Here is a 25042-nt window from a genome sequence, read left to right as displayed (position 1 = left end):
CCCAGGAGTCTGGGAGAGGCTAGAAACACGCCTACTCCCACGGGAGAACCAGGAAGTGCAAAGAAGAATAGAAAAATAAAAAGGTAATTACGGCGATTAAAATTTTTTTAAACGGCATGTCAGCATCTAGGCAAGGAAGAGAATACATACAGATATTGTTCAAAATTTGGGTGGAACCCCGCTTTAAGTGGACAGTTGATAATCCTACTTCCTTTTTCCTGTAACACCAGTTTTGCAGGATGTTCAAAATGTGACAGTGACGTTCAATGGGCATCACACTTCGACTTGGTGTACTTGGTAATATATGGGATTACATCAAGCTGACTACACAGCATGGATGGATGAATCTCCTGCTGCAGGGCCACAACCTCCCACTCTTGAAATAGTGCATGTGTTTAAAAACCTAAAACATAATATATACACAATGCAATAATAACACAATCAATAAAGTGACAAATACACCAAAAAACATGGGGATCACATATCCCTTAGGGTAAAATAATAAAGTGAAAGAGCAATAAATAATGCCTGCTGATACTAATCAAGGTAAGGCATTATTTATTGCTCTTTCACTTTATTACTTTACCCTAAGGGATATGTGATCCCCATGTTTTTTGGTGTATTTGCACATATTCACTTTATTGATTGTGTTATTATTGCATTGTGTATATATTATGTTTTAGGTTTTTAAACACATGCACTATTTCAACAGAGTGGGAGGTTATAATAAGCGCACCAACATATTTTATATTGGTTTTAGCAACGGTGTCACAGCACTAATTGGTTGGTTGCAGCTCACACCTTTCTGGTGTTTTACCATTATATAGAGTACCCACATCAGCGCTTCAGTTTTTCTTTTTACACATTCACTGAGTTAAACTTTCCTAACCAATTTTACTGATAAACCGGACATAATTCAATACAGTATATGGCCAGGTGTCTATTTGTGATGTGTACTATTAACTGTTAGGGTACAAGTTTTAAAAGCTCATCTTGGGGTTTAGGTTAACTGTTAAGGTTCTACAGGTTGAACTTAAAGAGCGTCTGCAGTCTGCTCACATAATTTGTAATAAAAACATCTTTGCCATTGTGAAGCTTCCTTTCAACCACTTTGCATATTATTTTATATATATATATATATATATTGCGATTCTGTACCAAATATGCTGCAGAAATCTCCCTCCACTGAGTCTGACTGCATCCATTTTAACTGTGGGCAGCTGAAGCTGCTGCCTGTTCACTTCCTGGATTTACACAGAGGTACAACTGCAGCTCTACAGCTGGCGCTCTTATGACTCATTCTCCACCCCCCGCAAACTCTCACAAGAGAGAGCTGTGCATGATGTCATAAGCCTAGGCTTTTTACCAGACAAGAAACAGGAAGTGGGCTGTAGAAGGTATTTACTGACAGAAAAAAAAAAATGTTTTACTATCCAAAGTTAAAAATAAGGGCAGAAGATTTAATAGATGGCTTTAATAAACATATTTGGTGGGGAAATAAAAACAAAAACACATCCAGCTAAAACCTGCGTTTTTGCAGCTATGAATAGTTCAGGGATGGGTTAGAACCTCTGTCAGGTTTTAGCTGCTTTTAAAGTCCCCACTGGGAAAATGTCCAGGTGACCAGTTTCCCTTATTTTGTGTGCTGTGTCACAGGGACAGGAAGTGAAATCTCCCCAGTGGATTCCCAGACAGCAATAAAAAAAAAAAAACCTGACAGAAGTTCTAGTGACTCCCTTCTTTATTCAGAAATAAAAGGTCTGCCTTTGAAACTGGACTTTAAGGTTCAGGTATGGGGAAGGGTTACATCATAGGGGTGCTGTAGCATGGAGGACATTTTTTAGCTTAGGAACACTATTTACACTTGCTGAAGTTATGTACGCAGCGTTTTAATTCATTAGAGATAAGTTTTATTTACCAAAAGTCGTCTACAGTAACCGAATCTCCGACTACCATCTTCCCCGGTCAGCACAAACGAGAAAGTCTCACTAAAAGAATAAAAAAAAAAAAAAAAAGTTTTGTAGTTCTGTGAGGAATTCTTCATACATTCCTGTGTTTTTTCTATAGCTGCAGGCCTAAAATATTTTCACTCTTACCATCTACTGCGTTAATTCGCACAACCAGAATGGAGCAGTGTATAGTAGATCTTGGCAGCCAGTGATTGGTGTACATGATCATGTGATCACCCCTTTCCAAGTGCAAAGCTTGACATTCTGAAGCTGACTACATATCAAAGTTATTGTCTAAGGTAAGCAGCGCCATCAATAGGGTTGTCAAATCAGAACATAACTAAGGATAAGGCTCAGGTCTGGGTAGCATAAACTTTGGCTGTACAGATGTTTGTGTAAAAAAGGAACTTTTATTCAAAAATGGAAGAACAGGTAAATACATTTCCAACATGCAAAAATTAAAAATAAATGAAATAGTTGAAAAATATGTAAAATCTGAACTCTCTAATCATGTACAGGCTCCTCTCCTGTACTGAAATTGCTTACTCTGATTTCACTGCACACTGTGAGCTTCTCACAATGTGCATTAGGGCTGCGGGCACTGATATTTCCAGTAGGGTACTACATATACAGCGCCCTGCCAGCCCCTTCTACCAGCCATAATCTGTCTGCGTTGTATATAAGCACAAAGAACCAGTGATGAAGTCAATGGGTCTATAATTAGGTATGTAATGAAGATGGAAAGCTTTTATTGAAGTGTCATTAGTAGGTCAATGATGGGGAAAGGAGGAACCAGGAAATGCAAAAAATAAGCAGCTTTAATTTTTTTTTCTTTGATAAGGCACTTTGGGATCGGGCAGTAGATGGTCTTTTTTTCATTGATCTTTTAGTCCTTGCTGAAGTACTTTGGGGGGGGGGGATATTCAAGCAGAACTGGCCAGATGTCTGTCCTCTACTATGGAACATTTTCCCTCTCATCGTCTTCATAACAGAAGGGGGAGGTGTGCTGAAGTTCACCAGTGAGAACTCAGGCAGGGCTGACAAGACAGTTTAGGATTACAGTGAAGTAAAGGTACTGTGCTGTCAGCTAAAAGGGACATTTAGGAGTTTACTGGATTTCTTGCAGATTAGGTATATTTCCATAGATTAAGTGTTTAACAGACAAACCATAGGCAAATGTGCATGTACTGTAGAGAATGTTTTTGTTTTCCCCAGACATACACTTTAAGTGCTTGCATCTCACATAGGTTTTAAGGAGCTATCAGAAAAAATGTACAGTTTATTAGCCTAAACCAGCTCCCTTTTTTTTATGGCTAGAGTAAAGGTTAAAACCACCTACAGTTTTTGCACCATTATAAAGATCCCCCTTTACTCCCTGTACACAACAGGAAGGGAGAGGATATCTTTGCAATATGAGGGGAAATCTCCTATTAGACATCTGACATGTGAACAAGCATCTCCATTGGAAGATTCCTATTCTGGAGAAAAACATGCTTGGATTTACCCCAATTTTGATTCTCTGTGACTCTAGTGATCAGGACAATTGGAAAGAGTGAACCTTCCTAATGGGGACACAGAGGATGGTGAGAGACTGCGGACATACTACAGGAGTGCTAAAAGACAGGATGCATAGACATTGCTTTAGTGGAAAGGAAACTTGCGTGGATTATGTTGCACAAAAAAAATCGCGAGTGTCCTACGAGACAAACAATCCCCTTTTCATAAAACATGGTCTCCTCGATTAGCCTACCTGCGGGTCCCGAATGAACGCGGCTGATATTGGGTGGAGGATCCCTGGACAGAAGCACTTCTTTCTTTATTCTTTTTCCTATCCTTACCTTTTCTATTGTTCTTTTGATTCTTGACAGTCTTGGCTTCATGCTCTAGCAGCTCTTCTCTTAACAGAGCTGCTCATGTTTACAGTTGGGGGGTTGGAGTTCCTTATGTAGGATTGTTTTATTGTAAGATAAACGGGAAATACTCAGGAAACTATACTCACTGTATTAGGCGCCTTTCACACGGACGGCTATTCTGCTGCAGTTAAAAGCATTTTTTTTTCCTGTGAAATTCAAGACTCCAGGCACTGCGATCAGCTGCATTTGCACAGTGCGATTAGCTGCGGTTGCGTTTAGCTGCGGTTTGCCATTTCCATGGCAACCTGACAGGGTACCGACTCGCACTGTTTGGTATGAATCTTGAAGGGGAACTCCACGCCAAACTTTAAATAAAAAAACCGGCATGGGTTCCCCCTTCAAGAGCATACCGGGCCCTTCGGTCTGGTATGGACGTTAAGGGGAACCCCCTACGCCGAAAAAAACGGCGTGGGGTCCCCCCCCAAAATCCATACCAGACCCTTATCCGAGCACGCAGCCCAGTCAGGAAAGGGGTGGGGACGGGCAAGCGCCCCCCCCCCCCCTCCTGAACCGTACCAGGCCGCATGCCCTCAACATGGGGGGGTGAGTGCTTTGGGGGAGGGGGCACCCTGCGGGCCCCCCCTCCCCCAAAGCACCTTGTCCCCATGTTGATGAGGACAAGGAGGGCCTCTTCCCGACAACCCTGGCCGTTGGTTGTCGGGGTCTGCGGGCGGGGGGCTTATCGGAATCCGGGAGCCCTCTTTAATAAGGGGGCCCCCAGATCCTGGCCCCCCACCCTATGTGTACGAGTATGGGGTACATGGTACCCCTACCCATTCACCTAGGGAAAAAGTGTCAAAAAAAAAAAAAAAAACACACACTACACAGGTTTTTAAAATGATTTATTAGACAGCTCCGGGTCTTCTTCCGGCTTCGGGGGTCTCTCCGGTTCTTCTCCGCGTTCTCCGGGTCTTCTGCCGGGCTCCTCCGCTATCTTCTGCCGCTCTTTTGCTAGCAGTGGCCCGGACTTCTGCCCTCTGCCTTCTTCCATCTTTCCTACTGATGTTGTCACGACTCTCTCTCCGACTGGAATGCTCTCTGAGCGCTCCGATGTGACTTATATAGGCGGTGACCCCGCCCCCTTATGCCGTCACAGTCCCTGGGCATGCTGGGACTGACGTTTTAGGGGGGCGTGGTCACCGGGTGATGTTAACCACGCCCCTTAAAAGGTCACAGTCCCAGCATGCCCAGGGACTGTGATGGCATAAGGGGGCGGGGTCACCGCCTATATAAGTCACATCGGAGCGCTCAGAGAGCATTCCAGCCGGAGAGAGCGTCGTGTCAACATCGGAAGAGAAGAGGGAAGAAGGCAGAAGGCAGAAACCCGGGCCACCGCTAGCAAAAGAGCAGAAGATAGCGGAGAAGCCCGGCAGAAGACCCGGAGAGACCCCCGAAGTCGGAAGAAGACCCAGAGCTGTCTAATAAATTACTTTAAAAACCTGGGTAGTGCGTTTTTTTTTTTTGACACTTTCCCTAGGTGAATGGGTAGGGGTACCATGTACCCCATACTCATTCACATAGGGTGGGGGGCCGGGATCTGGGGGCCCCCTTATTAAAGAGGGCTCCTGGATTCCGATAAGCCCCCCCGCCTGCAGACCCCGACAACCAACGGCCAGGGTTGTCGGGAAGAGGCCCTTGTCCTCATCAACATGGGGACAAGGTGCTTTGGGGTGGGGGGGCCCGCAGGGTTCCCCCTCCCCCAGAGCACTCACTCCCCATGTTGAGGGCATGCGGCCTGGTACGGTTCAGGAGGGGGGGGGGCGTTTGCCCGTCCCCACCCCTTTCCTGACCGACCGGGCTGCGTGCTCGGATAAGGGTCTGGTATGGATTTTGGGGGGGACCCCATGCCGTTTTTTCGGCGTAGGGGGTTCCCCCATAACGTCATACCAGACCGAAGGGCCTGGTATGCTCTTGAAGGGGGAACCCATGCCGGTTTTTTATTTAAAATTTGGCGTGGAGTTCCCCCTCAAGATTCATACCAAACAGTGCCAGGCATTGGTGCTCATTGGGAAAGGAAAAATCATTTTTCCTTTCCCGATGAGCAGCTCGGCGCTGTTATCCGCAGCTGACACAGTGCACTGCGATTACCTGCGGTTATGTGCAGATAGCTACGGTAAATCGCTCCTGGACGCAGTCAATTCTATTTTTTCTATCCGCACGGAACCGCATGTATCTAAAATCGCAGCTAAACGCAGTGTGTGAATGGGGCCATAGGAAAGCATTGTTTTAGCTGCGTTAGAAAATTAGAAAATCCGCAGCTAAAAGCGCCATTCTATCCATCCGTGTGAAAGGGGCCTTAAGGCTTTTCTACTTCGCAGGCCTCTTTATAGTGATTAAAAAGGGTGAGGTGTTGACCTCCAGATCCTTATGACATGTTGCTTTGTATTCTGTTTTTAAAAGCAGTCTCGATGGCTATCTCCCAATGCTAACAAATGTTGTGCTATATGGAGTTAGAGTATACACCTGTGGCCTTATGAAGGACTAAACCTAACTACCAAGATCTTTGCTGGTTTCCCCTTTTGGTATATTTGTTCCTCTCACCTCCACTTATGTATCATTCTTGTTTTATGTACAGAGCATGCAAGGATTGTTTGCTGCTCTGGAAAGTGATCACTTATTTTTTGAAAAGAACAAAAAATAACAAATTAAAACACGATTGAAACAGAAAAGACATGATGCAAACAGACTGGGAACATGTTCCTAGAGACTTCTGGAGATCACGGACATTACAATTCTTTTACAAACCAGTGCTTGGGGTCGGAGGGCTGCGCAACAAATACCAAAAGGGACGCAGGTTGGGCACCGGGGGCCAAAACTAACAGGTTGCCTGTGTGTGTGCGAACAACTTTATTCAATGCACTGTGTCAGCAGATAAGTTACATTTATTGTCTCATAGTAGAGACACACTTTACCTGTCAAACTGAGTCACTGGTGTCCAGTCCTTAGCATCTGGGAAACAGAACTGTGGAATGGCTTTGAACTGATCGCCGGCTTCCCGCATGAACTTGAACGATCGCTCCAGCTGAAATATGAACATCAAATATTAAATCCCTCAGTGTGGGAGTCGCCTGTCTCTATAAACACACCCCAACTTGTTGCCCTGTAATTAACACTTGACAAACCACAGTTATGATGGCTTGGTGACAAACATGTCTGTTCATTTTGTGAGCAGAGATACCCTGTTCCTGTACATTTCACAAGCAGGTGTTAACTTGAAGATATCTCCAACCAGCTGTGTGTAAGTTGTCTCCTGAAACAAGTAGAGGTGGTTTTATAAGAATACCTATGCTGCAACTGTTAGAAGTCCCCTTCTTACTTTTTTGAACGGAGCTGAGAACCAATAACACAGCAAGAAGGTAAAGAAAGTGGTCATCAACTATACGTAGCGTTGCCACCTTTTCTTCAAGCCAAACCCAAACACTTTAGCGGCGCATGGCAAAATTTTTGTTGTCGCAGAATTGTAAAAGACCTGGGACACCTTTGGGTGTACCATGGAGAGCATTATTGCGGCAAACAGTGGGTGTGGTCAAAATGCGTTAACAGATTTGTGGGACTATCTTGGTTACTTGGGATGCCACAGTCTGGTCTGAATAAGGTGTCTGGGTTTCAGGCAGCCTAAAACCTGGGCATATGACTTAAAGCCCGGACTGTCCAGGTGAATTCAGGTCAGGTGGCAACCCAAGGTGTCACCCACCCCCCCCCCCATAATACAGAGGTCAGGGTCAACCCCTTTTTCATAATACAGAGGTCAGTGTCACCCCCCCCCCCCCATAATACCCCCCTTCGTAGTACAGGGGTCAGTGCCCCCCTTTGTAATACAGGGGTCAGTGTCACCCCCACCATAATACCAGGGCTCCCCATAGAGATCCCTATTAGATCAGTTGGGCTGGAGGTTAGACTGGAGGTATTTGTGCCCGGGTTTCAGGCGGACTGAAACCCGGAGGCATGTGTCAAAATCCGAACTGTCCGGGTCAAAACTGGACAGGTGGCAACCCTAGCTATACGATCTGCAAAAAAAAAAAAAAAAAAAAAAAAAAAAAAATTGTACCCATTTCAAAATAAATTTCTTTAGCTTGCAGTGAACTGAAGAGTGGAAATACTGATTTACAGATAAAGAAAACAAACACTCAACTAAATTACTTTCTAAAAATATTATACTGAAAATGCATCACAATATTGTTTTAATCAATTAAAAGTAAACCTGTACTGTATTTTATTTTTTTGCTTAGAAAAATAATTGAGAGAAGCTTCTAAAACCCTCTCTGATTTACTTTCACTTTGTTACCAAGGCTTGATTTACCTGGACTTGAAGGCCAACTGCCACCCCGTCAGGAGAGTGTCCCATTGGTGGCACTCATTGAATAGTGTGATGGCATGTGATGGAATGTATCCATGAAGTCAGTCCCAGTAACAAAGTAAAAAAAAAAAAAAAAAAAAAAAAAAAAATTATATTATATATAACTATAATTAAAAAAAAAAAAAGACCAATATCTTTTGATGTCTGATCTCAAGCAGGTTGAAAAGATAGCATGGTGCGACACACATCCTGTGAGAACAAACTATTTTCAGGCACTCTTACCTTGAGCGGGAACTGCTGGGTGATCTCCGGGACATACACAGTACCAGATGGCTTCTTCTGCAGTGACACCACAACAAAGTACTCAAACAACTGCCGCTCCTGATACTCTATGAGATCTCTCTCCAAAGTTTGGTATTTTGGGGTGAGGCTCATTCTGGACTTGACATGCACCAGTCGCTGGCTGTGTGCTGCAAGACATAGCAATACAATAAAAAGCAGAAGGTACAATTTTAGAAGAAAGTTTTCTACAAAGTATTAGCTTGTGAATTAGCTTGTGTCATCTAACTGTGGGGTTATAGACCAAAGAGTTTCCCTCTTAAAAGACTGAATGAAGGCAGAGTGCTTACTTTATGGTTATGTATCTGTTACTACAGTACCATTATTTATGGGCATTAGGGCTCAATTCACACTACTGCGACTTGGGATCAGACTTGAGACCCCAAGTCGCGTGACATCCCATGTTAGTCAATGAAAACGGTCTTAATTAGCACTACTGAAGTGGCTCCGACTTCAGAAAAGGTTCCTGTACTACTTCAAGGCGACTTCTGACTTCTATTCTCTTCTATACTTAGTGGGATTGAATGATGTTGACCAGACTGAGAACATCAGCAGGAAATAAAAATAATTAAATTTAAAAAAAGTACTGTGAAGGAAATCTCAGGATTTAAGGTACTTACAGCAAAAAAGTTTTTTTTTAGCTTTTAATTAACTATTCACATATTCTTGGCTGGACTGTTACTTGAATAGAATACGTGTACAGATCAACTATAATGACAATATCAGTAACATTGTTTTAAAATAAAAAGACTGGATGCCTCTCCCACAGCTACTGCCATCTACAGTGATAATGATTATAAGTTGTTCTCAAAATATTTGTATTCACAGTATAGAGACATTTGCTTTTGGGAGTTCACAAAGGGATCTTCTTTGGGTCAGGAAGAATTGGCCAGAGCAGCTTGGGGTTGGCCTTCCTTTGGGTCGTTGAGGTTTGTGAAAGAATTAACCTGACAAAATAAGGCCAATTAGCCCTCATGCACACAAGCGGTTAAAAAAACGTTATGAAAACGCCAGTATCTTTGCAGTGATTTTTTTTAACTTTTTTCAGCTTTTTTCAGCGTTTTTGCAATAGTGTTTTTGAGCGTTTTTCCGCGTTAGCGTTTGAGCGTTTTTTTTTTTTTTTCAAATTTTTTTTTTTTTTTTTTTTTTTTTTTCAATGGATCAAAAACGCTAAAAAACGTTGGTGAATGACGTTTTCTTTGAGCGTTTTTGAGCGTTAGAGCGTTTTTACAGCTGAAAAACGTCTTTCAGAACCCACTGGTCCTGGGTTTTTTTTTACAGCTTAAAAACGCCTATGCCACTTGCAGCTCAAAAACGCCTAGGTGGGCATGAAGCCATAGACCAACATAGACAGGCCTTTTTAAGCTGCAAAAAAAGCTCAAAAAAGCAGCTGTAAAAACGTCCGTGTGCATGAGGACTTATAGTGAATGACGACATGCTGGAAGATAAAGTTACCCAGTTAAAGTTTTACCTTTCAACTTCTCTTCTGTGTCACTGTCTGATTCACTGTTGTCATCTGTCACTAGAAAAAAGGAAAAATGTATTATTCCCACTGAAAATAACCGGAGCACAACAGGAATTACTTATTTCTATTATCCAACCTGATCTGACAGGGTCCAACCCGGGCCAATTTTTTTTTAGTTTTGGATAGTGTGGGAAAGACTAGATATGCAAGTTTTAATTACTGTCTTTGTCCCCACTTTACAGATTTCATCTCACTTCCTGTCTGTGTCACAGGCATCAGCCAGAATAGGAAGGGAGGGAAACCCAAGTAATAAGAGGAGAACGGACAAATAATTTTACTAGTAAAATTAGAATTCAGTGCTTTTCCTGTAGGGATTTTCCTTAGCATCCTGTCCAATTGCTTCTAGATTGCAGTGAATGCAACTTCACCAAAAACATTCGCTGGTGGTTAATCACTATCATTTAAAACACGCACCTCCAAGATTCACCTGCAGTAAATGTTTGCTGACTGTTATATACAGTAGGGAAAATATTTCATCCCCTGTCGATTTTGTAAGTTTTCCCACTTAGAAACAAAGGGTCTATCATTTTTATCATAGGTGTATTTTAAATGAGAGACAGAATATCAACAAAAATTGCAGAAAAACACATGATACAAATGTTGTAAAATGAGGTCCAGTGATTAAAATAAGTATTTGATCCTCGAGCAAAACAGGACTTTGTACTTGGTGGAGAAACCCTTGTTGGCAAGCACAGAGGTAAGATGTTTCTTGTAGTTGGTTACCAGGTTTGCACACATCTCAGGAGGGATTTTGGTCCACTCTTTACAGATCTCTAAAGCTTTCAGGTTTCTTTACTGCAACTTGAAGTTTCAGCTCTCTCCATAAATTTTCTATAGGATTAAGGTATGGAGACTGGCTAAGCCACTTCATGACATTAATGTGCTTCTTCTTGACCCACTCCCTTGTTGCCTTGGCAGTATGTTTTGGGTCATTGTCATGATGGAAGACCCATCCACGACCCCATCTTCAGTGTTCTGGCTGAGGAAAGAAGGTTCTCATCCAAGATTTTACAATACATGGCCCCGTCTATTGGCCCCTCAATGCGGCAAAGTCAGCCTGTACCTTCAGCAGAGAAATGGCCCCAAAGCATAATGTTTCCACCTCCGTGCTGGACTGTAGGGATGGAGTTCTTAGGGTCATAGTCAGGCATTAACTCGACTCGCCGTGTTTGGAGGAAGAAAAATGCTAAGAGCTCAATTTTGGTCTCATCTGACCACAGCATTTTCTCCCAATCCTTCTCTGAATCATTTAGATGTTCATTGGCAATCTTCAGATGGCCTTGTATATTTGCCTTCTTGAGCAGGGTGACCTTGTGGGCGCTGCCAGATTTCAATCCATGGCGGCGTATTGTGTCAACAATGGTTTGTTTGGTGACTGTGGTCCCAACTGCCTTGAGATCATTCACAAGCTCCTCCCGTGTAGTTCTGGCCTGATCCCTCACTTTTCTCATGGTCATCCTTACCAAATGAGGTAAAATCTTGTATGGAGTTCCAGACCGAGCGATTGATAGTTATTTTGTATTTCTTCCATTTGCAAATAAGCGCTCTAACAGTTGTCTCCTTCTCACCAAGCTTCTTGCTGATGGTCTTGTAGCCCATTCCAGCCTTGTGCAGGTCTACAATTTTGTCCTCGATGTCCTTTGACAGCTCCTTGGTCTTGCCCAGGATGGTGAGGTTTGAATGGAAGAAAGATTCTGTGGACAGGTGTCTTATACACATGTAGCACCCTCTACCAATAGGTAGGTGCTAGTAAGGTATTTTTACTAGGTTATCCAGCACAGGCAAATTTAGGCAGACCTATGCTGCAAGCTAGGCCTGTCTGTTTTGATCTGGGGGCTGGGAGTGGTCAGAGTAGCTGTGGGAGTTACCACCTGTGCTCTAGCTCTGAGGCGCCTCCCGTTTCCAGAGAGAAGGTTCTGGAAAAGGGGCTGGGCCTAGAACTGGAGTGGCAGGCAGCTTGTGTGTGAGCCCTGATCAATCCCCATCGAGATTGGTAAGGGGCGGGTCTCATATATAAGCTGAGGTGATTCTCCACAGGGGACAAGGGGACAGAAGTCAGCTGAGTGAAGTGAGGAATGGCATGTTAGTCGCAGGAGGCCATCCCCATCGGGGAGGGGGGGTGCGCTGATCGCAGGAGAGGCACGGGGAGAGCTGTGAGGGAACATTGCCTCTATATGGTCATTGGCAATGTCTCTGCCACCACACGGTCGGATGGCATTGAACTCCTGGAGCAGAAGGGCAGGTGAAACTGGCAGTACACATGGTCCAGTCAAAGTTCCTCATCAAGGACTCAGGGCTGTTGGAAGTTCGGTGAGTGTTACCACAGTGGGGCTGGAGGTGCCAAGGGCTGGAAATGCCAAGGAGTCTGAAGGGAACTCTGCTAGTACACGGTCACTAGTGGAGTCTTCAATACACACAGTGGATGATGGGGAGTCCTGGATCAGAAAAGAGACACTAGGGATCAGTGTCAAGTCGATGTAGCCTGTAGGCTCATGATTTGCAAATTGGGCTGGCTGGGAACAGTAGTCCATATTTCCTAAAAGATATGCTTTTAACCAACTGGGCCTCCGGGGAGAGGTTTTGCAGGCCTCAAGCCTAGTGGCAGCGAACAACAAGAGCCATAGGAGGGAGGCTTAGTCAGAGTGGGCCCCTACTATTCAATAGAAGAGGATGTGTCAGATTCCAAGTAGTAACTTCGAGTTTGTGCAGGAGGAAACAAGTTATGTGCAGGAGGTGAAAGGGATCTAAGAACATTACTTTTACATGGTCATTAGTGATGTCTCTGCCACCACATGGTCAGATGGTTAGAGAACTCTTAGATGGAATAGTCTGCGGGGGTTGAGGCGCAGGAGGAGCAACAATCTGCATGGAGATGCAGGAGGAAACCAATACTAAATCCTATATGCACATTATATCTTCTGGCTCTAACTTTACTCAAAGTGTACTCAAATCCTTAAATATGATGGCAAAGACTTATCCTATGGGCATCCCATATTCCTATCCAAGTTGTACCCCCCCCCCCCAATAAAACAAAAACAAAGCTTGGAAAAGACTGTCTCTGGAAAGGATGTATGAAGTCTGGCAGTAGGGCAATTTGGCAGATTGTTACTAACTGCAACACCATGGCTACACACATAACAAGCTGTGGTTAGGAGCACCTTCTTAAAATTGACAGGACTAATCTGTGTACCACATGAGCATATGCTGTAGCCAGTCTGTGGGAGCCAGAATTATTGTTGGTTGGTAGGGGATCAAATACTTATTTTTCTCACGGAACTGCAACTCAATTTATAACATTTGTATTATGTGTTTTTTGTTTTGTTTTTTGGATTTTTGGTTGATATTATTTCTCTATCATTTAAAATATACAGTGCCTTGAAAAAGTATTCATACCCCTTGAACTTTTCCACATTTTGTCATGTTACAACCAAAAACAAATGTATTTTTGTTGGGGTTTTGATAGACCAACACAAAGTGGCACATAATTGTGAAGTGGAAGGAAAATGATAAATGGTTTTCAAAATATATTTTACAAATAAATATCTGAAAAGTGTGGCGTGCATTTGTATTCAGCCCCCTTTACTCCGATATCCCCAACTAAAATCTAGTGGAACCAAATGCCTTCACAAGTCACCTAATAAATAAATAGAGTCCACCAGTGTGTAATTTAATCTTAGTAAAAATACAGCTGTTCTGTGAAGCCCTCAGGTTTGTTAGAGAACCTTAGTGAACAAACAGCATCATGAAGGCCAAGGAACACACCAGACAGGTCAGGGATAAAGTTGGAGAAGTTTAAAGCAGGGCTAGGTTATACAAAAAAAATATCCCAAGCTTTGAACATCACAGAGCACTGTTCAAAACATTATTTGAAAATGGATAGAGTATGGCACAACTGCAAACCTACCAAGACATGGCCGTCCACCTAAACTGACAGGCCGGGCAAGGAGAGCATTAATCAGAGAAGCAGCCAAGAGGCCCATGGTAACTCTGGAGGAGCTGCAGAGATCGACAGCTCAGGTGGGGGAATCTGTCCACAGGACAACTATTAGTCGTGCACTCCACAAATCTGGCCTTTATGGAAGAGTGGCTAGAAGAAAGCAATTGTGAAAGAAAGCCATAAGAAGTCCCGTTTGCAGTTTGCGAGAAGCCATGTGGGGGACACAGCAGAAGAAGGTGCTCTGGTCAGATGAGACCAAAGTTTAACTTTATGACCTAGAAGCAAAATGCTATGTGTGGCAGAAAACTAACACTGCACATCACCCTGAACACACCATCCCCACTGTGAAACATGGTGGCGGCAGGATCATGTTGTGGGGATGCTTTTCTTCATTGCAGGGGCTTCTATCCTTAAGGCTTCTGTCTCTAAGTGATTCTTTCTACAAGTGATATGCACTTCAATCTCTGCTTCAAGTTCTGCCTCACCTGAACATTCCTTCTCTGTCTCTTTACAGGTATGTGTCAGCTCAACCACATCTTCCACCGTTAAATGAAATTGGGATCTGCTTGCTGTGTGTGTGTGTGTGTCTTTGGTATGTGGCCTTCTCTATCTGTTGCCATGTGTGCATAACCATGATGTTTTTTGTTGCTCTGGACTATCTTACCTAAGTTTTATGTGTTGATCTTATCTTGGCCTCTGGCCTCTTGCTATTCTGACTTTAGAAGCAAAAGGTCCACTTTAAATGTTAGGCATTCTTATATTCACTCATGATTAACGAACTTCCACCCCACCCTCATAACAGTATAAATTTGAGCATCCTTAAGGTGTCAGCACATTGCTGGGGGAGCACATTGCAGGGGCTTCTATCCTTAAGGCTTCTATCGCGAAGTGATTCTTCCTACAAGTGATATGCAATTCAATCTCTGCACTTCAGCGATTGCATGAAGCAAACTGCACTGGAAAGCACCTAAGACTGCAGGTGACCCTGTCTCTCTATTAAGCTCTCCTTTCACTCTGTAACATGCGCTCTCTACCACTGCTTCCGACACTTGTGTCCTCTCTCCTCGAACTCTTACCTTCACCCCCCCCCTCCATCCACCTGCTTATACATATCACCCTGCCTTCTGTCCTCTCCCTACTACTGCTCCTACCAACTCTTGCTCATTCTACATCAATATACTTATAAAACCTCCAGTACTCCGAGACATGCCCCTTCACATAAATCACATTCCCACATTACCTCCCTCACCCTCCTGCTTCTCCTAACCTCTGGTGACATATCCCCAAACCCTGGGCCATCATCATCTGTCTTTGACCAACGCTCCCATCCCCCTACACCCTCTGGCAGGAGCCGCAACCCACAGAACTTGGTCTCTATTCCTCTTTCCAAAACCAGCCCCCCCCCCCCCCTTTTCCTGTACCTTTGGAATGCATGCTCTGTCTAACAAACTCACCGCCCTTCACAACCTCTTTATCACAAATTCCTTTAACCTACTTGCCATTACTGAAACCTGGCTTCATGAATCAGATACTACTTCTCCTGCTTCCCTCTCCCATGGGGGCCTTCTCTGGACTCACTCCCCCAGACCAAGTGGACGGAAGGGAGGTGGAGTGGGAACCCTTCTAGCCCCATGCAGCACCTATCAGGTACTTCACCCACCTCCCTCTCTGACACTCTCCTCTTTAGAGGCACATTGCATTCGTCTATTCTCTCCCATTTCTCTAAGAATTGCTGTCATCTACCGGCCTCCTGGACCAGTATCAGCCTTCCTTGATGACTTCTCTGCCTGGCTACCCTACTTTCTCTCTTCTGAAATCCCCACAATTATTCTCGGTGACTTCTACATCCCTGTTAACACTACTATTACTTCTAAACTTCTCAGTCTAACCTCATCGATTGACCTGAAGCAATGGATACAGGCTCCTACTCACTCCAACGGCAACACCCTTGATCTTGTCTTCTATCTGTGCACTCCGTGCAACCTTTCCAACAATCTTCTCCCACTCTCTGATCACCACCTTATTAGTTTTGCTCTCTCCCAGCCTTCCACCTCCTCTCCCTCCAACCGCCTAACAGTTACACGTAGAAACCTTCGCCACCTCAACCCTTCTCTTCTCTACTCTGCTACTGATCACCTCTATGACAAAATCTCATCTCTGTCCTGCCCCAACCTAGCCACTTTCATCTACAACAGCTCACCGTCTTCCTCCCTAGACAAGCTTGCCCCCCTCACTACACGCAGAATTAGGCCCCGACTGCTACAACCCTGGCAAACAGATGACACCAGAAGTCTCAGAAAACGTAGCCGTGCTCTTGAGCGCCTGTGGCATAAGACTAAGATCCAGGAAGACTTCACACAATATAAATCTGCCCTCCTAAAATACTCTTCCTGCCTTCGTACTACCAAACAGACCTACTTTATCACACTCATTAACACCTTCTCATCTAGTCCACGTCAACTCTTCTCTACCTTCAACACTCTACTCTGTCCTCCACCCTGCAACTCACTCACTGCCCAGGAGATCGGCAATCACTTCAAAACTAAGATTGATACAATTCATGAGGAGATCGCCAATGTGCAAAAACCTCCCCCATGCAACACCCCATGTCCACAGATACAATCATTACTTCCCTCATTCAACCCTGCTACTATTACTGAGGTTGCTAAACTTTTATCTAACACTCATCTAACCACCTTCCCCCTGGATCCTGCTCCCTTGCAAATGCTACGCTCACCCGCTGACGCGATTCTACACTCTCTAACTCCCATTTTCAACCTCTCCCTATCTTGTGGCATCTTCCCACACTCTCTAAAACATGCGCTAGTCACCCCCATACTTAAAAAGCCCTCACTGGACCCCACCAATCTCAACAACCTACGGCCCATCTCCTTACTCACCTTCTCCTCCAAACTTCTTGAAAGACTGGTCTACAACCGACTAAGCGACCATCTGACCATGAATAAACTTCTTGATCCCCTTCAGTCCGGATTTCGCCCTCACTCCATGGAAACTGCTCTCCTTAAACTCTCAAATGACCCAACAACGGCTAAAACCAGTGGACACTATTCTGTACTACTTCTCTCTCTGCTGCCTTTGACACAGTGGACCACCCCCTCCTCCTCAATAAACTCCACTCCTTTGGTCTCCATGACTGTACTCTTCGCTGGTTCTCATCCTACCTATCCCACCGCTCCTTCAGTGTCACTTACAACCAACTCTACTTCCTCTTCTCCTCTTCCTTTCTCCGTTGGGGTCCCAAGGTTCTGTTCTTGGACCTTTCCTTTTCTCAATCTACACCACCTTCCCGGGTCAGTTGATTGCCTTCCACGGCTTTAAATATCTCTACGCTGATGACACCCAAATCTATCTCTCCATCTGTCTCCTCACGCATTACTAACTTACTAGCAGACATATCAGCCTGGATGTCACATCACTTCCTCAAACTCAACCTATCCAAAACCGAGCTCATGATATTTCCTCCCTCAGGTGCCACTTCCCCTGATTTCTGTCAATATCAACTGCTCAACTATCAACCCATCTCCCCACGCCAAGGTCCTAGGTGTAAATCCTGGACTCTGAACTAACCTTTCAACCCCACATTCTATCACTATCCAAAATTTGCTGCCTCAATCTCCGCAACATCTCCAAGATACGCCCCTTCCTAACCAATGTCACCACAAAGCTTCTAATCCACTCCCTAGTCATCTCCCACCTCGACTACTGCAACTCCCTCCTCATTGGCTTACCTCTAAATAGGCTATCCCCACTTCAGTCCATGAATGCTGCTGCCAGGCTCATCCACCTCACAAACCACTCAGCGTCTGCTATACCCCTCTGCCAATCCCTCCATTGGCTGCCACTCAGTCACCAAATTAAATTCAAGATACTAACTTACAAAGCCATCCACAACCTGCTACATCTCTAACCTAGTCTCAAAATACCAACCTAATCGTTCTCTTCGCTCTTCCCAAGCCATCCTGCTCTCAAACTTCCTTGTCACCTCATCCCATGCTCGCCTTCAGGACTTCTCCAGAGCCTCTCCCATCCTCTGGAATGCTCTACCCCAATCCGTCAGATTTTCTACTACTTTATCCACTTTCAGACGATCCTTGAAAACTCATCTCTTCAGAGAAGCCTATATGGCCACCACCTAACAACTGTACATTTATCTTCTCAATCAGCACATCACCCACAGAAAAAGAAAAGAAAGAAAAGAAAGAAAAGAAAGAAAAGAAAGAAAAGAAAGAAAAGAAAGAAAAGAAAGAAAAGAAAGAAAAGAAAGAAAAGAAAGAAAAGAAAAGCTGGTCAGAGTTGATGGGAAGGTAGATGGAGCCAAATACAGGTAAATTTTAGAAGAAAACCTGTTAGAGTCTGCAAAAGACTTGAGCCTGGGGCAGAGGTTCGCCTTCCAGCAGAACAACCATCCTAAACATACAGCCAGAGCTACAATACAATGGTTTAGATCAGGGGTCATCAAACTATGGCCCTCCAGCTGTTCTGCAACTACAATTCCCATCATGCCTCGCCATGTCTGTGAATCTCACAGTTTGACAATGCCTCATGGGATGTGTAGTTCCGCAACAGCTGGAGGGCCGTAGTTTGATGACCCCTGGTTTAGATCAAAGCATATTCATGTGTTAGAATGGCCCAGTTAAAGTCCAGACCTAAATCCAATTGAGAATCTGTGGCAAGACTTGAAAATTGCTGTTCACAGACACTCTCCATCCAATCTGGGGGGGGGCTGAATACAAATGCATGCCACACTTTCCAGATATTTAATTGTAGAAACTTTTGAAAACCATATATCATTTTCCTTCCACTTCACGTTTATGTGCCTCTGTGTTAGTCCATCACATAACATACATTTACGTTTTGGTTGTAACATTACAGGATTTTCAAATTTCAAAAAGAGTATGAATACTTTTTCAAGGCACTGTACATAATGATAAAAATTAAAGGCTGTTCATTTCTTTGAAATTGGGCAAATTTACAAAATCTGCAGGAGATCAAATATTTTCCTCACTGTTATAAATATACCCATTGTGGAGTAGGGTAGAGTAAAGAAATCTCAGGGGGGCACAGACAGGATTTGAAATCTGGTGATAATAACTGGAGTGCTCCACTGAAGTATTAAAGTTAAAAAAAAAAAATTCAGAAGTGTTGTATATTTTTATCTGAATACATTTTGTATCAATTGCAGCCCTGATGAAGGGGGCATCTTTGAACTCTGAAATGTGTTGGCAATTTTACAAACACCCATTACCTATCCAGTATTTGATCAATGACAGAAATTCTGATCCTTTCCCCCTCCATCCAAAGCTAAAAAAACACTTTTTGTAAAATAAATCCGTGATTGAATTACCTCTCCCAGAGTTATTGTCTGTAGACTGCGTCAACCTCTTCACTTTTTTTTTTCCCCGCCGTACCTCGTAAATGGAATTAATTCGCATCACCAACTATATAAAAGAAGCAGGGTTACACACACACACAAAAAAAAAAAAAATCATCAATACAATTCTGTGTAAGAGAATTCTGATTCCAAGGATTACCTTCGGGATTTTTCTCCTCCGTCTCCCATTCTGTTGGTCTCCAGAACTGAAGAAATTGTCATCTGGGCTGCTTGGAGATGACGGAGGGCTGAGTTTACTGGGAGAAGCCCCACCATCCCTCCCCAGCTTCCTTATGTCCAACAGTTTGAAGCTGCGCCGCTCCGAGTTTTGCCTGAAGAAAGGCGGCTTCTGTGCCTGATGACAGAGAGAGTGTATTGGACATTAACAGCTATTTCATACCCAAAGCAGGCATGAGTTTGCTGCAACATTAGGTCACCAGTTTGAGAAAGGCTAGAGCTACAAGCCACTGTGTTTACCTTGCTCAGCGTTCCAGGAACAGGGGCCACGGGTCCCGGAACACACTTCTTTCCTATGCTCCGACTGTCCGTCTCAATGTCTTCATATGGATTTTCCTTTGATGGGGTATCTGGAATGACAGAAGCATGTAAAATATAATTAAAAAAAAAAAAATAAAAAAAAGCACATGCTAATTTTCTTTGCTTATATAGCTATTCAAGTTCATTCTGCCCTCTTCTAAAGCAGAGATATTTACGAGTATTATAATGATACTTGGTTCTGATGTTACTTACTATAAGCTAACTTCCCTTCCTCTTCCTGGAGGGCATTTTTTAACACCAAGCATACAAAACGAGGATAAGAGAGGAGAGATCCCACAAAAGTACGTACACCCCTCAGTTTTGTAAATATTTTATTATTATATCTTTTCATGTGACAACACTGAAGAAATGACACTTTGCTACAATGTAAAGTAGTGAGTGTACAGCTTGTATAACAGTGTAAATTTGCTGTCCCCTCAAAATAACTCAACACACAGCCATTAATGTCTAAACCGCTGGCAACAAAAGTGAGTACACCCCTAAGTGAAAATGTCCAAATTGGGCCCAAAGTGTCAATATTTTGTGTGGCCACGATTATTTTCCAGCACTGCCTTAACCCTCTTGGGCATGGAGTTCACCAGAGCTTCACAGGTTGCCACTGGAGTCCTCTTCCACTCCTCCATGATGACATCACAGAGCTGGTGGATGTTAGAGACCTCGCACTCCTCCACCTTCTGTTTGAGGATGCCCCACAGATGCTCAATAGGGTTTAGGTCTGGAGACATGCTTGACCAGTTCATCACCTTTACCCTCAGCTTCTTTAGCAAGGCAGTGGTCGTCTTGGAGGTGTGTTTGGGGTCGTTATGTTGGAATACTGCCCTGCGGCCCAGTCATGCAGCCCCAGACCATGACACTCCCACCACCATGCTTGACTGTAGGCAAGACACACTTGTCTTTGTACTCCTCACCTGGTTGCCGCCACACAAGCTTGACACCATCTGAACCAAATACATTTATCTTGGTCTCATCAGACCACAGGACATGGTTCCAGTAATCCATGTCCTTAGTCTGCTTGTCTTCAGAAAACTGTTTGCGGGCTTTCTTGTGCATCATCTTTAGAAGAGGCTTCCTTCTGGGACGACAGCCATGCAGACCAATTTGATGCAGTGTGTGGCGTATGGTCTGAGCACTGACAGGCTGATCCCACCCACCCCTTCAACCTCTGCAGCAATGCTGGCAGCACTTATGTCTATTTCCCAAAGACAACCTCTGGATATGCCGCTGGCAACAAAAGTGAGTACACCCCCAAGTGAAAATGTCCACATTGGGCCCAAAGTTTCAATATTTTGTGTGGCCACCATTATTTTCCAGCACTTCCTTAAAGCGGAGTTCCAACGACATGTTAGAATTTTTTTATGCACATCTTAGGATCAGAACATAGACCTATACCACTCACGTGTTTTGAAAATGTCACCGCTCGATGTTCGCTACAAGATAAAACTATAACTTATATTATCCTGTCCTGGCAGTTCCCATATTGCTTGTGGGCACGTGAAGCCCACAAGCATATTCTTCTGGGATACGGTGCTGCTGTATTCCCAGCATGCACCGCCCGTTCTCGCGCATGCGCAGTAATATCACATAGCGGCGCTGTAGAGTATACAGGCTGCCATCACAACGGGAGTCAGAAGTGGCCGCCCCATTGTGATGGCAACGAAGCCCTCATAGCTGCCCACTGACTCCTGGGAAATGATGGCACACACCTCTGGGGAGCAGTAGAGAGCAGAGGAGCCGAGGGAAGTGACGTCAGGAGCCGCGATGAGGAAGGGGGAGATTAGAAGGTACCACATAGCAGCAGGGATTAAAACGCAACTTAAAAAAAAAAAAATAATATATGTTTCTCCAAATGTCATTTATGTTATTTGCTGCACAGTTATGTCAATTTTATAGGTGGAAGGCAGTGCTTCCAAAGACTGTTGAACTTCCAGTGACCAGTATGGGAGATTGAGAGTGATAACCCCAAATTTACCACACTCGCTCCCCATTCACACCTGAGACCTTGTAATACTAACGAGTCACATGACACCAGGGAGAGAAAATGGCTAATTGGGCCCAATTTGGACATTTCCACTTAGGGGTGTACTCACTTTTGTTGCCAGCGGTTTAGACATTAATGGCTGTGTGTTGAGTTATTTTGTGGTGACAGCAAATTTACACTGTTATACAAGCTGTACACTCAATACTTTACATTGTAGAAAAGTGTCATTTCTTCAGCGTTGTCACACGAAAAGATGAGTGAGGAACTATGTGTACTCCTGTGACCCAGAAAAGAAGTAAAACCAAAAGAGCTTTGCCCATACTTTGCTTTTAATCAGCAGGACTGAGTGATCAGTTTGATAACTCGTTTTGCACAGTGCAAGTGATACAAAAGCAGGAAAGGCTCCCACATTATTATGCCCAAGGAAGGTGCTTCTGCCTCTTTCAGGCCCTTGACATATTATCTTAGGCTTGCCACACACACACACACACACACTGCAACCTGACCATACAATCTGTGAAGTCAACTTTAGATCCACCAAAACTATTTAATAGAAAGATCTGCTTAAACTATCCAACCAATTTGCAACTGAATAACCAGGCCCTTGCACTATATACAGTACTTGGTGGATCTGAAATACATTATACAATCAAAGTGTAACGTGTGTGGTGAGCTTTATTACCTCTGCGGTTTTTATTTTTTGTGCCATAAAAAAAAAAAAAAAAAAAAGCAATAATTTGTACTTTTTGCCATAATAAATATCCCCAAAATAATTAAACAAATTTCTTCTTCAGTTTAGGCCGATATGTATTGTTCTAAGCGTACATTGATTGGTTTGCGCAAAAATTATCACGTCTACAAAATAGGGCATAGATTTATGGCATTTTTATTATATTTTTTTTTTTATTAGTAATGGCGGCGTTCTGCGATTTTTATCGTGACTGCGACATTGCATCGGACACTTTTGACACTATTTTGGGACCAGTGACATTTATACAGCAATCAGTGCTATAAAAATGCACTTACTGTGTAAATGACACTGGCAGGGAAGGGGTTAAATACTAGGGGGCGATCGAGGGATTAACTGCGTTCCCTCACTGTGTTCTAACTGTAGGGGGGATGGGGTCACTAGAACATGACAGATATCACTGCTCTCATCACTGGTAGCAGTAGATCCCCATCATGTTGCTAGGCAGAACAGGGAAATGCCTTGTTTACATCTCTCAGTTCTGCCTCTCTGTGTCACGATCACGGGCCACCAGCAGACAGAGTCCGCAGGACCCTCAGGTACGCTCACACAGCACGCACCCACTAGCCCGCAATTTAAAGGGATGTACAGGTACGCCCATTTGCGCAGCCGTGCCACTGCCATCGTACATAGTCGTGCGCTTTTCGGCAAGTGGTTAAGCTGCGATTACTGACCTCCCCTCAAAATGCTAATATACTGGCTGTCATACTGAGGCTTCCAAGGATTCAATTTACTCTGATCGAGCTCTTGGCTCCTTCTTCGTATCGAGTGCCCCCACGGAGAGTCGCTCATCACGGGGGCACTTGTGCGGGCGTGCTCCAGAGCCCTGCTCCTGCATCCATTGACACAGACAGCAGGACTCGCCCCTGCCTCTTCTAAGCTCACAATAGAAGATTTTTTTTTTTACCTTAACCACTAGAGATCTGCGCTATAGCTGAATGACAGCTACAGCACGGACCTGCTTTGCCGGGACAACATCCATTGACGTCGTCCCGTGCACGAGCGGCCTGCGCGCCCCGTCTATGAGACTCACCTGATCACAGATCGGAGCAAGGGGTCGATCCCGACCCCTTACCACATGATCAGCTGTCAGTCAATGACAGCTGATCATGTGACATCAACAGAGCTGGTAATCGGCTATTTTTTCTCCTCGCGCTGACAGCGTGAGGACGAAAAAAAACGACGATCACCGGCGGCCGTGAAAGGGACATCAGTCCCAATCACGGCGAGCGCCACCAGATCCTCAGTGCCCACCTGTGCCCTCTACCAGTGCCACCTAGCAATAGGCAGCAGTGCCGCCTAACAGTGCCCACCAGCGCCACCCCCATCAGGGCCCATCTGTGCCGCCTTAACTGTGCCCACCAGTGCCGCCTCATCAGCGCATATCAATGAAGGAGAAAAATTACCTGTTTGCAAAATTTTATAACAAACTATGAAACATGATTTTTTTTTTCAAAATTTTCCATCTTTTTTTGTTTGTTTAGCAAAAAATAAAAATCCCAGCTGTGATTAAATACCACCAATAGAAAGCTCTATTTGTGGGGGAAAAAAAATGATAAAAATTTCATTTGGGTACAGTGTTTTATGACCGCGCAATTGTCATTCAAAGTGCGACAGTGCTGAAAGCTGAAAATTGGTCTGGGCAGGAGGGGGGTTTAAGTGCCCAGTAAGCAAGTGGTTAAAGCGGAGTTCCCCCACAAAAATGGAACTTCCGCTTTAAGGGAAGGTGACCCCCTGACATGCCACATTTGGCATTTCATTTTTTTTTTGGGGGGGGGGGGGGAGCAGAAACCCTCTTTTTAGAGGGTTTCAGCTCCCACTTCCTCCCGGCGCCGAAAGTTCAACTCTCCCCCCTCCCTCTCGGCAATCATCTGGGACCTGTGACACGTCCCAGATGATTGCCGAGAGGGAGGGGGAGAGGTGAACTTCTGGCGCCACGGTGCCCCGGCCAGTCACAGCGTGGCTCGCGCATGCGCAGTGCGTGCCCAGCTGTGAAGCCACACAGGCTTCGGGCGCAAATAAAGTGACAATGCCTGTGCCGCAGAGAGGAGGGGGAGACGAGTGGGGCTTTGTTCCCCCGCATCGCTGGACCCTGGGACAGGCAAGTGTCCGATTATTAAAAATCAGCAGCTGTAGTATTTGTAGCTGCTGACTTTTTTTTTTTTTTTTTTTTTAGTTGGAACTCCGCTTTAGTGCAGAGAATTCATTAAAAAGGTAAATAAAAAAAAAAACCTTCAGCCTTTACAACCACTAATTCCAAGAAGTTCACATATATTTTATTTTTTTTTAGATAAAGATAATAGAGATAGAGGCTCTGTATTTCTTTGGCAAATATTTGCCCTGCTCATATTCCAGCAGCGAATGTATACAGCCCTCATAGGTGTGCGCACATGATGTGCCTGGGCA

The 25042-nt window shown here is 44.3% G+C and overlaps 1 protein-coding gene across 1 annotated transcript in view; it reads right to left on the bottom strand.

Moving 5' to 3' along the window:
- The window catches only part of DENND2A (DENN domain containing 2A), a 199274-nt gene that overhangs the window by 32732 nt on the left and 141500 nt on the right, over nucleotides 1-25042 (bottom strand). Inside the window, exons 5-11 of the mRNA XM_073621846.1 lie at nucleotides 19830-19939; nucleotides 19513-19707; nucleotides 19326-19419; nucleotides 9970-10020; nucleotides 8442-8629; nucleotides 6775-6884; nucleotides 1919-1988 (exon numbers count right to left, since the gene is read on the bottom strand). Of these exons, the coding sequence (XP_073477947.1) occupies nucleotides 1919-1988; nucleotides 6775-6884; nucleotides 8442-8629; nucleotides 9970-10020; nucleotides 19326-19419; nucleotides 19513-19707; nucleotides 19830-19939 (818 nt within the window). The remainder of the gene's footprint in view (nucleotides 1-1918; nucleotides 1989-6774; nucleotides 6885-8441; nucleotides 8630-9969; nucleotides 10021-19325; nucleotides 19420-19512; nucleotides 19708-19829; nucleotides 19940-25042) is intronic.

The sequence above is a fragment of the Aquarana catesbeiana genome, linkage group LG03, assembly GCF_042186555.1.
Source record: "Aquarana catesbeiana isolate 2022-GZ linkage group LG03, ASM4218655v1, whole genome shotgun sequence".
Classification (NCBI taxonomy): Eukaryota; Metazoa; Chordata; class Amphibia; order Anura; family Ranidae; genus Aquarana; species Aquarana catesbeiana.
This window is presented reverse-complemented; position numbering and strand designations above follow the sequence as displayed.